The 17,598-nt window shown below is 47.8% G+C and overlaps 1 protein-coding gene across 3 annotated transcripts in view; it reads left to right on the top strand.

The window, feature by feature from the left end:
- LOC133127668 (E3 ubiquitin-protein ligase RNF13-like) overlaps window positions 1–17,598 on the top strand; it is a 44,383-nt gene extending 26,785 nt beyond the window's left edge. For all 3 annotated transcript variants that reach the window (XM_061240724.1, XM_061240726.1, XM_061240725.1), the window contains exons 5-10: window positions 3,883–3,970; window positions 5,066–5,156; window positions 5,639–5,744; window positions 6,358–6,451; window positions 14,740–14,820; window positions 15,763–17,598. In XM_061240724.1, coding sequence (XP_061096708.1) covers window positions 3,883–3,970; window positions 5,066–5,156; window positions 5,639–5,744; window positions 6,358–6,451; window positions 14,740–14,820; window positions 15,763–16,154 — 852 coding nt within the window. In that variant the 3' untranslated portion in view covers window positions 16,155–17,598. The remainder of the gene's footprint in view (window positions 1–3,882; window positions 3,971–5,065; window positions 5,157–5,638; window positions 5,745–6,357; window positions 6,452–14,739; window positions 14,821–15,762) is intronic.

The raw sequence follows: 17,598 nt of genomic DNA, 5'->3' as shown, positions 1-17,598 counted from the left end.
TTTGTGCAGGTGAGGCGCCATGTAGAATTGAGTCCAACTGTCCACTTTAAAACAGGTTCATCCTCACACTCATCAAAGAGAAACAATGAAGTGTGTCCCTTACACACACACATACACACACACACACACACAAACTGCAGTAGCACAAAAGCTAGTCAGAAAATAGCCTGCGGCCTTGCTTCAGATCAAAGACTAGAACGCACTTTGTCTGTTGTTGTTGGATGGCGGTTGACATTCACTAGCGAACAGTTGCGTCGCGTGGTTGGCAGGGCACGAGCAAGCACATGACCGCGTGCCCAATGAGATCTCAAATCCAGAACGAATGAGACAGCAATCCCAGAACTCACTTTTTTATCAAAGTGGTGGGTTTCTGTACACGGGCTGTTTAATGACGCGGGAGAGATCGGCGTTGCGGTAAGTGAGGAACGCTTGCCTGGCTGAAGGAGGACGAGCACGGGCCCTGTCTGTGTCTCCCTCCCCGGGGGCCGGTGACGGCCGCAGTGAAGGCGGATCGGATTTCAGCTGGTGTCGGGAGGGGGGGGGGGGGGCGGGGTACTGTCGGGCCCCGTTTTCCGCAGATGTTTTGTTCCTCCCGAGCTGGGATTTGGGAAAAGAGCCACCCCCATGCCGTTCGGGAGGTGAAGGTCCCGTCAGGCGGGGGGTATCAATTGTACACTGTCCGTCCCCCCCCCCCCCCCCCCCCTCTGTGGGACCCCTCAGCCTCCCGCGGGAGAATGGGATCGTTCTGCCATCTCAGGAATGCACAGAATGTTCTTATCAGCCGTGCGGACAAACAGCCGCTAATCTCGCTCCCAGGTGGAATTTCGTCTAATTCGGAACAGACCGCATGTGTCCGTTAGAACATCCAGGGCCCGTTTCGCTCTGAAAATAGAAAAGAAAAATGGGCAGAAAATGAGTTCGGTTGTTTATCCAATTTCCTCCCCTGATGAATTCTGGGACGGGCGACTGTGACGTAATAGACATTCATCCGTTTCAGGGAAAAAAATGTTTTCAGCTTCCTGTAAACTATGTGTGAGTGTTTGTGTGTGTGGGGGGGTGGGAGTTATGTAGCCCATCCTGTGATTTTGGCTGAAGGGTGAACAGGAAGTGAATTGTCGCTCCAGGGTAGTGGTCGTCTGCCATTTCCTGTGAGTTTTCCAGTCTGAGAACTGTAGGGAGGTGGGGGTCCATTACGGGGGTACAGGGAGAGAGAGGGGGGGGGTTCTGTAACAGGGGTACAGGGAGAGAGGGGGCGTGGGGCATAATGGGGGACAGGGAGAGGGGGGCGGGGGTCCAGTACGGGGGTACAGGTAGAGGCGGGCGGGGGGCATAATGGGGGTACAGGGAGAGAGAGGGGGGGGTTCTGTAACAGGGGTACAGGGAGAGAGGGGGCGTGGGGCATAATGGGGGTACAGGGAGAGAGAGGGGGGTCCGTAACAGGGGTACAGGGAGAGGCGGGCGGGGGGCATAATGGGGGTAAAGGGAGAGGGGGGCTTGGGGCATAATGGGGGTACAGGGAGAGAGAGGGGGGTCCGTAACAGGGGTACAGGGAGAGGCGGGCGGGGGGCATAATGGGGGTACAGGGAGAGGGGGGCGTGGGGCATAATGGGGGTACAGGGAGAGGGGGGCGTGGGGCATAATGGGGGTACAGGGAGAGACCCCACACAAACATTGGCACCCCCACCAGACCTTGTCCGCTCAGGTCCTTTAACCCTTTATATGCCAGTATGAAAAAAACTGCAAATTTACCGTCCATTTTAAAACAAACATCGATTTCTATCACTCGGAGGACAGAATTTTTCTATTATATGTTCATTTTGTCCAGAAATATGTCATTGTGTGTGTGGAAATATGTCCTGGAGGTCTGTGGAGTGTTTTCATATTCCACCCGGCCTCCAGAGCTGGAGTGTCTGAGATGTGCGCCTGGACCCCGGTCTGATAAACAGCTCGTCCCGGCCTCGTTCCAGAGGATTCCTGAGCGCCTGACACAGCGGGTGCTGTCGTGCCTGTTTATTATCCCCGCTCTGTATTATCTCAGATGTTGTGTGAAAATATCGCCGGTCACGCGCTCCAGGCACGCGCTGGGTGCTGGGAGATCCGATGTTTCGGGCGCCCCGCCCGGTTCGTCGTTTCGTACTGTAGCACGTGGTGCGCCGTGGAGGGAGGGAGGGAGAGAGGGAGAGAGGAGAGAGAGAGACGGACAGTGAGAGCGAGAGAGAGGGGGGGAGGGACAGAGAGAGAGAGAGAGGAGGAGGGAGGGAGGGAGGGAGGGAGGGAGGGAGAGAGAATGGAAAGGGAGAGAGGGAGGGAGGACAGACACATTGTGAGAGAGAGAGAGAGGGAAGGAGGAGGGGGAGAGAGAGTGAGACGGACAGTGAGAGAGAGAGTGGGATAAGCCACTGGAGAGACAGACACTGAGAGAGAGGGGGAAGGAGGGAGAGAGAGACACATTGTGAGCGAGAGAGAGAGGGGGGGGAGGATGGGTAGAGAGAGTGAGAGACGGACAGTGACAGTGAGAGAGCGAGAGAGAGAGAGAGCAATAGAGACAGAGACAGAGAGAGAAGTACATTCATAATTTATTTCAACAGATGGCGCGTTTTGCTACAGCACATGCCATGGTTTTAGCTGCAGGGTGGCCAAGGGAACGTGTTTGAGGAAAGTGAGCTTATTCACTACACTGGTCCTTAAAGCGATGACCAGTAGGCCTTTTGCCACCCCAGTCACCGTTTCCATTTCCAGTAAATGTATCCATAAGCCAGTTTGGTAAATGATTATGGTTATTCTGTGGTGATATCTGACTGGCTTTCGGTTCTGCTGTAGTGTAACAGAGCGGTGGGCTTTTGAAATCTTTGTTTCCTCTACTTGACCCCCTTTCAGCCGGTTTCCTTGTGTGGTGGTATATGCGTTCTGTCCTTGTGTGAGTGTGTGTGGCAGTGTGTGTGTGTGAGTGAGAGTTTTTAGTGTGGTGTGTGTGGTGGTATCGGTGCTCCTGTCCTTGCAGGGCTGCTGCAGATTAGATTAGCGCACAGAGCGTGCATTCTCCACCCGCCTCTCCTGCATTTCCACACGCCATGACCTCACGCCACTCCAGCTGAGAGCTGTCCTCACAGCCTGTGAGTGAGTGAGTGAGTGAGTGACGTGAGTGAGTGAGTGAGTGAGTGAGTGAGTGAGTGTAGTGAGTGAGTGAGTGAGTGAGTGAGTGAGTGAGTGAGTTTCTGTGTGTCTGAGTGTGTGTCTGTTTTATTACAGAAGAATGGGAGTGTCTTTGAGGACATTGTGTTGAATTGTTGGGCAGTTTGAATAAGCAGTGTGCAGTCAGTACAGCGGCTCCATTGTTGCAGGCTTTCAGACTTTAGGCTGCTGTGAGCAAGATCTGCCATATTCAGATAACAATCCCGTGCTTCTTCTCTGGAAACTACATTTCCCACCATGCAGTTCTGCGAAAGGTAGTACTTACTTAAATCATCTTTGGGACTCATCCTCTGTGCTCTGTAACTTGGTACACAGTCACACACACAGTGAGCCTGCCTTACTGGGAGGCGTGTGTATCACCAACAGAAGCAAAGAAAGATTGCACGCATTGATTAGCAGCACTGAAAACAGCACTGTGTTTAGGCAATATTTTTTGGCAAGTGATTTGGAGTGCTTTGTGTTGCTCATAGCATGTGTGTGTGTAAACAGGCCCATGTAAGACTGAGAAAAGCCTGGAGTTGTCCTGAATGAATAACTGATGAACACACACATTCACTCACATACACAAGCACTCACACACACACACACACTCGATGTTAAGATGGCGGAGTGTAGTAGCAGCAGCTGAGGGTGGCGGTGCGTGAGGCTGGCCTCTCCAGCTCTGAACACAAGCCCGTTCTGTCTCCCCAGGTCCTGAACGCCCAGAAGGCCGGGTACAAGGCTGTGATTGTGCACAATGTGAACTGCAATGATTTAATCACCATGGAATCCAATGACTGTAAGTCCCACCCCCCCCGAGCATAAAACACGTAAACACGCAGAAGACGCCCTCTCGCCCGTCTCATTCGGACAATAACCCTTTGAGACTCCTTAACCTCCTCATGGGAAATTTGAATTGTCAGAGACCAAACCCCATCTGCCCGTTAGAGACTTTTTACGGGACCTTCCGCATCTGTGTATGTTCGGTTCCAAATTCATCTGGAATTCCTTTACCTGTTCTATCAGTCTGGCCCATGTTCGATGTAACGGTTGTTAAATTGCTTTTTAAACACCGCCTCACCTGTTTTGCCCTTTTGTCACGATCACCGTGAGTTGTCACAAATAATGTCCCACCAGTCTGCTTTCTGATAACATTACATTTTATTTAGCAGACGCTTTATCCAAAGTGACTTACTAAAACCGCATATCAAGGACATTAGAACAAACTAACCGTTAATGTGTTGCCGGAATATCCCAGCTAGCGCTTACGTCTCGCAATGTTGCTGCAATGTAGCGCCAATGATGTTACATTCACAAACATTCCAGTAGCATTATGAGAGTCCTCTTCAAACAGAAGTGGATATATTTGATCTCTCTCTGCAAAGAATGATGGATCTCCTTTGACAGACAGGAAGTGGCAATGGTAAATCATTCTCTGCAGAGTGAGCCATCTGTAATCACCCCGGCCAGAGAATCTCTTTTATCTGACGTCCGTCGACCCGGCAACCATGACTGTGCCTTCAGACCAGACCTGGGTCTCATACGCGCATGCACATCCTAAAGGAAATGACACACACTCAAAATATACCCACATATATTCCATGATATTTAACACTACATTTTCTATGTAATACCAAACATATGGATGGATACGGAAATTATTACATATTGAGTATTTCAATATGTTCTTTCGAAAAACACATTACTGTGAAGTATGTATTATATCATATTTCCCCCCACAAAGTTTTTCATATATTACATCATATTGTATTTCCGGAAAAGGAAGACCAAAAACACATCTCAGATGTAACATTGGTGAACCTGAACTTTAACCAGAACCATTTATGTCATTTCTCATTATTATACAAGACTTTTTGTCTCGCTCTCCTTGCAGTGGACATTTTGAAACAGATAGGCATTCCTTCGGTGTTTGTGGGTGAGGAGACTGCGAACTCCCTGAAGGAAGATTACACGTATGAGAAAGGGTGAGTACTGGCCACAGGGGGCAATAAGACAAATGTGATGTAATTTCCTGTATGCAACAAAGGCCTGCTTATACTGCTCTGACCTGACTGATCCAGCTGCTCTAGGCATTGTGCCATATTTAGCAGGACTGATTAACAAGTGGGGACAAATTATTTTTCTTCCCCAATTTGGGGTGTGTGTGTGTGCATGTGTGCGTACGCGTGTGTGCGTGCGTATGTGTGTATGCGTGTGTGTGTATGTACGTATGCGTGTGTGTGTATGCGTGTGTATGCGTGAGTGTGTGTGAATATGTTTATGTGTGTGTGTGCACAAAAAATATAATCCATATATCTATCTCACACACACACTGTGCTTTTCTCTTAGCTGTGTGATACCAATCAGTCCTCCCACAGACATGAGGTGGAGGAAGACTGGTTTCCTGAAAGGGTGAATACTAAAAGCTAACAGCCTTCCTCATTGGCCACTGTTTTTTCTTTTTCAGAGGACATGTGATCCTCATGCCCGACTTCAGCCTGCCTCTGGAGTATTACCTCATCCCCTTCCTCATCATCGTAGGCATCTGCATCATCCTCATCGTTGTTTTCATGGTGAGCTCATTTCCTCTTCCTGCAGCTCTTTAGTACAGGTGGTAACTGGAAACGTATATGTTTACACAATGTGGTTTTGTCAGGCTAAGAGTCACACTGACGTCTTGCCGAAGGTTGACATTATTTATATTTTAATGTACAGTGGCAAAAAACATTTTTTCCCCCCTTCCTGATTTCCTCTTTTATTGTATGCTTGTCACACTGAATGGTTTTAGATCTTTAGACAAAACATTTTATATTACACAAAGCACACGTTAAAATTGTAATTTCATTTATTTGATGAAAAAAGTTTTCAAATGCCCATGTCACCCATGTGAAAAAGTCATTGTCCCCTTAATTACTCATGCAGTTTTGTGTCAGTGATGTCTCTTTGAGATGGTTGAAATTATTCACTTTTTAATGTAAGCAGAATCTGTCTCCATGCTTCAACTGTAAGGTTTGGCCTGTCTCTCTGCTTGATATTGTGGCAAATAATCTGGTATTGCAAGTAGCCCTGGTGAAAGCTGCCAGCTAAATGCTAAATGCCTCATGAATAGAATAGCGTTGTGGAAAGTAGCCGCTAATGCTAACGCTAACACGGGGAAGACGCTAACCGTCGCCGCCTCTGCTTCAGATCACCAAATTCGTGCAGGACAGACACAAGGCCCGGAGGAGTCGCCTTCGCAAGGATCAGCTGAAGAAGCTACCCATTCACAAGTTCAGGAAAGGTAAGAGCAGCGCTTTCATCCTGTGAGGGATTCCATTTTGGGAATTTATGTCAACTTCAGCCCTCAAACTCCTTCTTTGGGATCAATTATTTTTTTAGCTGCAAAGTTTTTAATCTGAAGTCTGCAGACCTTTCATGTATGCTTGGTGAAAGTGTTTTTTATAGTGGTCTGATATCGGAGTGATCCACCTCTTGAGTCTATCAGCAGTGTCATTGGTTGAAACAAAAACCATGATATGCTCTGGCCCACGTGTAGGAATCCAGTGCACAAATGTTTCAGACAAACCCCACAAACCCTTTTAGAATGTTGCAGAGAGGAGTTGTAGCAGTGCTTGCCTTTGCAAGTCAACTTTTGTCATCGCTGGTGGCGAGTTTTAGAACGTTGCAAAGAGACAACAATTACAGCTTGTGACATCACAAATCTTCGGTCTGAACTTAAGGTGTGAGGTCACAAATGTGTGATTACATTGTTCTTAATTAAACATTCTAATGCTGATGGTAACAATCACTACTGGTAATTGAAAGTTCTAGTTCTAGAACACTGACTGAAAAAAAGAACACTGGAAAAAACATTCCAAAAAACCTCCTCTTGAAAGGGTTGATCTGCAGGTCATTGTGGAGCGCCAGCCTACAGCACAGACAGGCGGATCTTTGGCCCAGAGCTCGCTTAGCGCGAACAAACTTCAGTGCCACTTCAGATATGCCGGAGAGCCTTTCCCCCCAGAGAGCATTCTGTCACTTCAGAACAAAGAGTTCAGGGACACGTTCTGATGAGTCAGCAAGCCTGTGTGTGTGGTGTGTGTGTGGGTGGGGGGCGTGTGTGTGATTCACAGGAGAAAGCGCACTGCATTTTTCACTGTCCGCCCGGTGATTATAGGCTGATCATTGGTGCGTTTCTGGGGAAACCCCCAGATATATTTAGCAGCGGAGGGGAACTATGTGCCCCATTCCGTCTGCAAGGCGAGGAACAGAGCTTCCCTGTGCAGGGTGGGGCTGCCCTCTGCATCATGTGATCGGAGCATGTGACCAGGGTGGGGAATCTGATTGGAGGCCTGCTGCCCTTCCCCGCACGTTTGTGCTGTTAGGTAATCGCACTAATATGGAGTGATTTCCCACAAAGCCAATCACAAGATCAGATCTCTCCACTGCCCCCCCCCCCCCCTACACCCAACCTCCCTGTCTCACTGATGAAAACCAGCAGCACAGACTGTTGATGGTGTATAACGGTGGTCTGTTGGGCAGGGTCTGCTGGTCAGTCCTGGTCCTGGAGAGCCACAGTCTGCTGGGGTCTCCAACCCTGGTCCTGGAGAGCCACAGGGTCTGCTGGGGTCTCCGACCCTGGTCCTAGAGAGCCACAGGGTCTGCTGGGGTCTCCGACCCTGGTCCTGGAGAGCCACAGGGTCTGCTGGGGTCCCTGACCCTGGTCCTGGAGAGCTGCAGAACCTGCTGGTTTTTTATTTCATTTTCACCCTGTCACTTTTACCTTCTGGGTGTCAAGTTGAGGCAAGGAATCCGCGAGCGTGGTCACTTTCTCTTTCTGCGGGTGTCGAGTCACGGCTCAGAGACGCGATCACGTTACCAGGAGCTCGTTCCCCAGGCGCTGCTTCATTTCACTGCCGAGAGCTCAGGTTTCCGCGGTGACAGGAGCAGAGCGCAGAACGCAGAACGCACTGCTCAGATGTCGTGTGATGTAAAGTGCCGGGCCAAAAAGCTTTCGCCTGTAACACGCGTGACATCAGCAGCGTTCATGTGGCGGACGGGAACCAGACAGAACCACTTTCCAGTGTGCGGCTATGCAGCTCCTCTGATGACCACTGACACGCTTAATACATGCTTAAACCCTTTAGTTGTGAGGTCACAAATATGTGATTACAATGTTCTTAACTAAACATTCTAATGCCTTTCTAAGATTGTATTCTAGAATTCCATTGCGTTCATTTACCAGTAGTGATTGTTTCATCAGCATTAGAATGTTCACTACTTGAAAGCAGTGGAGTTCTAGAACACTAATAAAAATATTAGAAAGGCATTAGAATGTTTAGTACATTCCAGAATTCAGAGGGTTAATTCAAGTGCTGGGATGCGTGGGAGAATTCTCTGCTTTGAAGTTTAACATCCAAGCCTTCAGTCCCTCGAGGGTCTTATAATCGTTTGGGAATGTGTTTATAATTCCAAGAGGTTGCAGGTTTGTTTCCCTGGTGGGCACTGCCATTGTACCCTTGACCAAAGGTACTTAGTCTGAATTGCTTCAGCAAATATCCATCAAGGCCAAATTTCCAATAGCAAGGCTTCACTCGTAACTCATATATTGTTTTTAAATGGCTTATTGTACAGCATCTAATTGCTGGGTATATAGATTGAAGAGCATAAGAACATATAATGCAAAGGTGGGCTCCACATGCTATATGTTGAGGATGGGTTTGCTGATGCAGAGGAGTATAGCTGACCCTGTGTAATTACACCCTCCGTTAAGAGTGACTCAGCAAATGATTAACACCTTTAGAGCAGCTCTTATCTTCTGAACTGGGCAAGGCGCAAAGCGGAGGAGGCAGCCTCCAGGTAATCCAATTAACTCTTTAAAGAGCAGGCTTTTCTGAATGTTTTCTCCAGAATCAAGACTAAGACTGTGTTCTAGAACTCCCATTGCTTTCAATCAACAGTGACATCAGCATTAGAATGTTCAGTTAAGAACATTCCAATCACGAAATATGAAAGGCCTTCCTGTCATAAGTAAGAGGAAGGCAGCCCCAGAGAAGAATCTGGTGGAGGAGGGAAGGTGGGTGTCAGAAGGTGTCATGTTTACATGACCCACACGATGGCTGAGCGTAGGCTATGTGTACTGTAAACCCCCTCTCTGGATTAAAGAGATGGATCAGTAGACATGCAGGCCTTGGTCAAAATGCGCTTCTAAAATGCTTGAACTCTTTAGGTGCTGGTAGAACTTGTGGGGATCCCTGTAGCTTTTCTACAAAGCGGCAAAATCTAAAGTCACAGGAAGGATACTTCTGTGCTGAATATTAATGGTAATTAACAGAAAGGGCCCATGGACAGGTGTCTGTAGGGAGGTGTCTGTAACTTCAGCAGCAGACTGTTGAAGTTACAGACATAATCAAGCCTCCTGCTAGAACTGTTTCAGTGACAATAAGGAGGAGAGCAATGTTTACAAATTGTTTTTAAAAGTGAGGAAGAAATATATATTACATTTATTATTTTATTTTTTTTCCTTCCCCTCACGTCTGTCCCTTTGGAAGCCATTTTATGTCCGCTAAACTATCCAGTCCGTTAACATTAACAAATGTTTGTGGCCAACAGGAAAAGGTTTAAAACGAGTGATAGCTGACGTCGTTTAACGGTGAACTGGCTGAACGCTGGTCAGCTATGGCCGCAGGAGGGAGTGTGACGCTGAGTACAGACAGGAAGTGAGGCAGGAAGTGGGAGGGGCCTGGCTACACATGGCCTCATCAGAGCTGCTGACTGGGCATGATAACACCCTCCCCAGCCCCCCGCCCTCCCGCCACTCTCCCGCTCCACCTGTCAGCATCCTCTTCCTTCCTGCCCCCCCTCCCCTCCCCCTGCGGGGCAGTCCTGGTACAAAAAAGATCCTGACCAAACCCCCCTTCCCCCAGAGAGGTGACTGTACATTCCCATCCCTCCCCCCCACTGTGATGAGAAGCGTCTGTTTCCACCGGTATTCCCAATGAGATTCCTCTGTCATGTCATCGTACAATTTGGTTCCTATCCTGATTCTCACACGTTGAGAACTGGCAGTGATCTGCAAGAATGTTCCTTTTTTTATTTACTGCCAAATTTCTTTGTTAAAAGTATTTGAAATAGGTGTCTGACCCAGGTGAGCATTGATGGTTAACAGCCAGGCCCCCCCCCCCCACCATTCCCACACATGCACACACACATGCAAAATACGCACCCCCACACACACGCACACGCGCACCCCCCCCCACACACACACACACACACACACACACACACAGCACAGGCTCCTGATGTACCTACACCTGATAGCGGTTGAGCGTGTGGCGTCAGATCTGGAGACGCGAGGTCGTCCTGGTGCCTTTGAGACGTGCGATACTGCACCACCGCGTGCCGTCCTTCTGAGATGTGCGAAGATTTCCTCTGAGGTCCCTCCGCATTTCCGAGACGTGCGTCTCGCCGTGCACCAGACTGCGCGCTGGAGAGGCGCCTAACGTCCGACCGAGACACACTCTTTTCATCTGGATTCTGCTCTGCTGTTCTGCCAATCTACACTTCCTCTCAAACCTGTCCTTGGCCGTCTTCAAAATGGCTCCCTATTTTCAAAATACTATACTGGTTTGGCCGCCAGCCATCTCGGCCTTGTGTCTGAATGCAGAAATCAACCTTCCATGAAAGCTCTTGTGGGGTTTGCCACATTGACAAATGAATTTCCCTTGAGCATTAGCCTAATAAAGTACAACTAGCCTAATATGACCTAATTTAACATTTTAATTATTCAATAACCCAGTAAGTGGCACGTTGTTGTAGCTAGCTGAAATGTCCTCTTGGTAGTATTTGTAATGATTCACAGTCCATCAAGTCTATCGGCTAAAAGCGCCAATAGCAGTATTCTTCTTAAACCATATTCTGTTACTTTTTTGGGTATACATTTGTAGTGGGGGATGTTGCTGTGTACTCTGTGGAAATATGTTATTTTACATGTTCCTCACATAAAATAAGCCAAGGCCATGGAGTTTCAGGTTTATAGAAAATATGTTTTATAGCCTATTATTTTTCATTAAAAAAATTCAAACCAAATTTTGACCCAAACACTGCATGAGGGTTGAGAGGGTGAGATGTAGCTCAACTTTGGACACTGTAAGATAAAATTTCCTATCAAAAACTGGACCTCTGCAGTCACGTTTTAAGATGTATGGTATATTACGCTATATGTAGCTATATGCAGCAGACGTGTGGCCTACGTGATGACGCTGAACGATTACAAAAAACAACTGCCCGAATTCACTGTCTATTTAGTACCGTGTTTAGTGCATTGTATGGACATTCACTAGATAGGGATTAGGAATGATTGAGTAGTAAGCCACTTTGGACACAGCCGTGTTGGGGGAAGTGTGTTGACTTCCACAGGTCTTCCTGCTCATTTGGCTCGTTAGGCACTAATTAACCGGATGAAGACATCCTGTGGGCCCTCTGAAAAAGGAAATGACATCACTGCGAGTTCGGTGAAAAACTGTAGTCTTTCATCAGTGAACTCAGAGTGGGCTGGCCAAGGCCCATCCAAACTAGCGAGCGTTTTGTAGATCTGTTGTCTTGATTAAAAAAATAATTAATTGGCCAATAATGGGTAAACCAATTAAATCAGCCATCTGTGTTCCCGATGGCTTCTGCTTTCTAAGGAAGAGTGTCCCGGACTTCCTGTTAGCAAAACCAGTTCCACAGAATCTTTTACACTACATTACATTACATGTAAATGGTTGGCATTTATATAGCACCTTTATCCAAAGCGCTGTACAATTGATGCTTCTCATTCACCCATTCATACACATACTCACACACCAACGGCGATTGGCTGCCACGCAAGGCACTGACCAGCTCGTCAGGAGCATTCGGGGGTTAGGTGTCTTGCTCAGGGACACTTCGACACAGCCCGGGCGGGGGATCGAACCGGCAACCCTCCGACTGCCAGACGACTGCTCTTACTGCCTAAGCCATGTCTCCCACATGTTATTTAGCTGACGCTTTTATACAAAGCAACCAGTCATGCACTAGGCTACAAGATTTTTGGGACCCCCTCGAAAACGAGAGGATACCACTCAAGGGGTTTATTCCGTTACAATAAATTTCCCCATTTGGTGTTGGGCAGTGATTGATCAGTTTTAACAGTGCAGTTTTTTGTCTTTGATTTTATGTATGTGAAAGGTGCTATATAAATAAAGCTTATTATTATTATCTTTTTTTTTTTTTATCATCTTTCCCCATCCATCCCAAGATTATTTTGCTATTATTGTACATTAGCCAAGGACATGGGTTTTTAGTCTGTTCTGTGCTGCAAGGACACTATTAACTGAAGCAAGTGTAGTCAGTAAGTTTATATGAAATAAGAAAGCCCAGTCTACAGCCAAACTCTGCATGACAGAGAGGTGAAGGGAAGCCATGCGGAGCTTTGAACTTTGTACATTCGACTGTGATTCGCCAGAAGGACCATAATGAAGCAGATTACTTGTGTGGCAGGAAGTTCCAGGAAACCAACTAAGCATTGCTGCCATCAGTGTGACGTTGCAGTCTCCTTGGTCTGAATTCCTGAATAAAGAAACGTGCCGTAGTGCTGTACACCCGAGTACAATCCAGAAAAAACTTTTGCATTGCTGTGGTGGTTTTGTGCATAGTGACTGTTCAATTATATTTTCTGACTAAACTTGAATATTGCCATGCTTAACAGCACCTTTTTAAATCAGTCCTTGAAACTTTAACTTCCTGACTTCTAGTTGATTCCAGATGACTTTTGTTGATGGTCTGCGTAGTTTTCTCATTTCAGCTAGTCTGTATGTTGATGGTCTGCATTGTTTACTTGTTTCAGCTAGTCTGCAGGTTGATGGTCTGCATTGTTTACTTGTTTCAGCTAGTCTGTATGTTGATGGTCTGCATTGTTTACTTGTTTCAGCTAGTCTGTATGTTGACGGTGTGTATTGTTTTCAGCTGGTCTCTTTGTTTTAAGATAATATGCTTTCAGTTCCAGAAATTTAAAAATGTTGATTCATGGTAGAGTACAGTACGATTGTGTACCACCTTTTCTTTTCTTTTTTTTGTTGAGAAAGCCTTCTTTGTTTGTTGAGAGATGACTTCTAATTTTAGCACAATGCTGGAATTTTCTCACTCTTTAGCGCTCAGAATGGGTTGAAACTGTCCGAGATAAATATATATTTCCTGACACTCAGCTGGAAAGACACTGTCATAAACTGCCCTGTCCTGTCGAAAAAGGCGCTGCTTCACCCCAGGGTGGGTGTGCGTTTTGAAGGAAGAAGCGGGGGGGGGGGTAAAGTTGTGCTTTGTCCTTATACGGTCACACAGAGCCCTGGCGTCCTTACAGACACGAAGGAAAAACATGTTCATTTATAACTTGGATAAACACTGGCTGACATTGGGAGGGGGGGGGGGGGGGGGGGGGTCACTTCCAAACTAAAGAACGGGGCAGGAAGAATGCTGTGGAATTTTTTAAGGAGGGCATTGTCCATTCCAGAATTTTTCGCACCGAGCCCTTTTTTCCCGTGTCGGGTCGGAGCCTCCCAAAACTCGGAGAGTTGAGAAGGGAAGTGTGCCTTGCTCCACTTGGCAGCGCCCCCCCCCCCCCCCCTCCGGGCGTCTTTTCCTGACCGCAAAGACAGGAAATATTTCCAGCACATCTCAATTAACGCTTATTCCACGCAAATGCAGGCTTGCAGCGGAGTTAAGGCTGGGAATTTGCTCGTGTTGTTGGCCAACAGTCGACGGACGTGTAAACCTGTGGTGCTGTTGCTGTTTTCTTCTGTCCACTTACTCTAATGTGCTTTCAAGTACAGTTGTGAATAAAGTGAGTTGATAAATAATTCACTTTCCAGTTAAATCTGTCCTGTTGTGCGACTAAAATCGCTGAGGCTCGACAGTTTGCTTGAGTAAGTGGAAGGTTCCCAAGCAGTAGCTGGCCCGTAAGAATCGATCACCGGTGGCACCCCAAAGGCCTGTCCGTTCCACCGTTGCAGAACCACCGCTCCTCTTAATTACGCGATTATTTTCCGAGCCTAAATATTTATCTGAGCCAACGCTTTTGATAAATGTCTTTAGTCACAGCTGCAGACTGCAGATGTGTTTCAGTCTAATCATTTTTCACTGCGGTCTGGGCTCTGGAGTGAGCCAGCACACGTACAGCTGTAACCAAAACCAGGATCAGGGCCAGCTCTGGATTATTGGAGGCGCTAGGCAAAAACTTTTTGTGCGGGGGAGGGGTGAATTTTATGATTGGCCTCCAGGACCGGAGTCGTGCACTCTGGGGTGGATAAAATGGTGCCCTCCAGGTACACTCTGGGGTGGATGAAATGGTGCCCTCCAGGTACACTCTGGGGTGGATAAAATGGTGCCCTCCAGGTACACTCTGGGGTGGATAAAATGGTGCCCTCCAGGTACACTCTGGGGTGGATAAAATGGTGCCCTCCAGGTACACTCTGGGGTGGATAAAATGGTGCCCTCCAGGTACACTCTGGGGTGGATGAAATGGTGGGGAGGTGATGAGCGATCTGAAGGTGTAACGGGGGTGTTGTGTTACAGGGGACATCTACGATGTGTGTGCCATCTGCCTGGACGAGTATGAGGAGGGGGACAAGCTACGGGTGCTACCCTGCTCACACGGTGAGTGACACCACGTCTACATTTCGTCTACGTTTCGTCTTTCCACCAGGCATCTCAAACTGCACTCGTGGAGGGCCACAGTGTCTGCATCTCAAACTCCACTCGTGGAGGGCCGCAGTGTCTGCGGGTTTAACTCCAGTCCTGGAGGGCCGCAGTGTTTGCGGGTTTAACTCCAGTCCTGGAGGGCCGCAGTGTCTGCGGGTTTAACTCCAGTCCTGGAGGGCCGCAGTGTCTGCGGGTTTAACTCCAGTCCTGGAGGGCCGCAGTGTCTGCGGGTTTAACTCCAGTCCTGGAGGGCCGCAGTGTCTGCGGGTTTAACTCCAGTCCTGGAGGGCCGCAGTGTCTTCAAGTTTTCTTTAAATCAACCAATTTAGTTGTAGCAAATGTATTATCACCTGGGCACCTATATATAGCGTCTACTGTTTTGACTCTGCAAATGAGCTGAAGGCCAAGCGTGGGATGCACATCTTTCTTAATTAAATGGGCATTTGCCCAACAATGACAAGGGATCCTCTGGCGCACACAGTTCCCATTGGAGCCTGCGGCAGGCTGTTTGTTTTCTCAGTTTAAAGGAGCAGAAGCAATTTTCTGCCATTTTGAGATCTGAGAACAGTCCTGGAGGACCACAGTGTCTGCCGCCCTGCAGTTAAACCTGCAGACACTGCGGCCCTCCAGGACTGGAGTTAAACCTGCAGACACTGCGGCCCTCCAGGACTGGAGTTAAACCTGCAGACACTGCGGCCCTCCAGGACTGGAGTTAAACCTGCAGACACTGTGGCCCTCCAGGACAGGAGTTAAACCTGCAGACACTGCGGGCCTCCGGGACTAGAGGTTGCATTTCCTGCAGGTAACTGTAGGTAACTGAGGAGCCCGGACCTGCGGAACTGCCTGATCTCGCGACGGCGTTCTTAAGTCCTCGCTCTCCTGCCTTTTCCCCCCAAGCCTACCACTGCAAGTGCGTGGACCCCTGGCTGACCAAAACCAAGAAGACGTGCCCGGTGTGCAAGCAGAAGGTGGTGCCGTCGCAGGGAGACTCCAGCTCCGACTCGGACGGGGCGGAGAGCAGCCGCGAGGAGCAGGAGGAGGCGTCGGAGAGCACCCCGCTCCTGCGCTCGCTGGCCTCCTCCAGCGCCCACTCCTTCGGGACCACCAGCGGCTCCCTGCCCCGCCACGAGCAGGACGCCGAGTCCTCCGACTACGAGGACGGCGAGATGGACAGCAGCAGCAGCGACGACAGCGGGGCGGAGGAGGGGGGCGGGGACGCCGTCGCCGTGGAGACGGTGGTGGTGCAGCTGCAGCGGCCTCGTCCCGAGGGCCAGGCGTCCGACGCCTGACGACGGCGCCCGGCGACGGCGCCCGACGACGGCGCCCGACAACGGCACACTCTGTTAGCTACAACTTCCGTACACGTCACCGCCCGACAACGACGCACTGTTAGCCGAAACCTCCGCGCACACCGTCAACCGAACAGATTCCCGTCACTTTTTATGATTATTATCATTAGATTTTTCGTTTCCCAGTTTATAACACAACAAAGCCCCTAATATTGTGAAGTTTGACAACCCAGTTAGTGACAGAACAAACAAAAAGGGACACGTTTCTCTGTTTTAAAGACGGTGATTTCAGGTGGGGACTGATTTCAGTGGAACGCGCTTTGGATTGCTGCTTCTGTGATAACTCGTTTATGTTCAGGGGGTTGGAAACACACCACTTTTGCTCTGAAAACAAGCCACTTTAGTAGCACCTTCACAATAAATGATGTGCAATTTGTACAGATGATGTATAGATGACAATTTAAATACCGCCAAAACGACAAATACTTTATTGCAGCTTACTTATCTGTAAGTCTGTTTCAGAAGGTAGAGAATCTTGAGACATCCTGAAAACTGTGTATATACCTACTACAAATGCATTCAAATATTATGCAGCATTTTGTAAACTTTAGAAATTTCTGCCTGAAGTTTTTAAAGTGAGTGTAGATATACAAAGTGCAAAATATGGTTATTGCTAAGACTGTGCCAATCCCTCAATGTCCTAATACTGTAGGGGTGAAATGTTTCTTTTTTTTTTTTTGCTTTACTTTTGTAGGTAAATATTCATGTTGAGATCAAATGCCGCCAAATTGGCCTTGGAGGTGCATCTATGCCCAGGCAAATCCCCTCTTTGTTTCCAGAAGGTTTCATTTCAGTCCTTGCAGTTGTATTTATAGTATTGGGGGATGGGATTTTCTTGGGATTTTATTGTGTCATGTAGCCCTTCTTCGGTTTTACTTGCAGCTCACTATCCGTCCTTATGACCCGCCCACAGTACTAAGAACTCTCTGAACAGGGAGGAACCACGTACTTCCGGTCTTTACACGTGTGTAAATGTAATCGCCAGCTGCCACTAAACGTTCGCCGAGTGTGGCAGTTGGAAGGTTTTTTTTGGGGGGGTTTTTTCTATAAATGTTTTGTTGCCTTTATTTTGATATATGAATGTATTCAAGTATGCACTGCTATAGGCTCAGTTTTTAAGTTCTCATTTAATTTACATGAGTCTTTTTTTTTCTCGTTAATTATTCAGATTAGGCCTATTTAAAACTAACGTAGTTGTTGTAGTGATTTGGGGTCTTCATTGGGATGGGATTATGATCTGTAATAAGAGTTCCAGTAATAGACACTCAAAAAGGTGTAAAACGTTTTCCAGATTGCATTGCTGGAAGTACTCATTGTGTTACTGTTTTTTTTTGTTGTTTTTTTCTCTCAAGCATTTGAATCATTAAAACACATTTTTCTTTAA

Source organism: Conger conger, chromosome 4 (genome assembly GCF_963514075.1).
Source record: "Conger conger chromosome 4, fConCon1.1, whole genome shotgun sequence".
NCBI lineage: Eukaryota > Metazoa > Chordata > Actinopteri > Anguilliformes > Congridae > Conger > Conger conger.
This window is presented reverse-complemented; position numbering and strand designations above follow the sequence as displayed.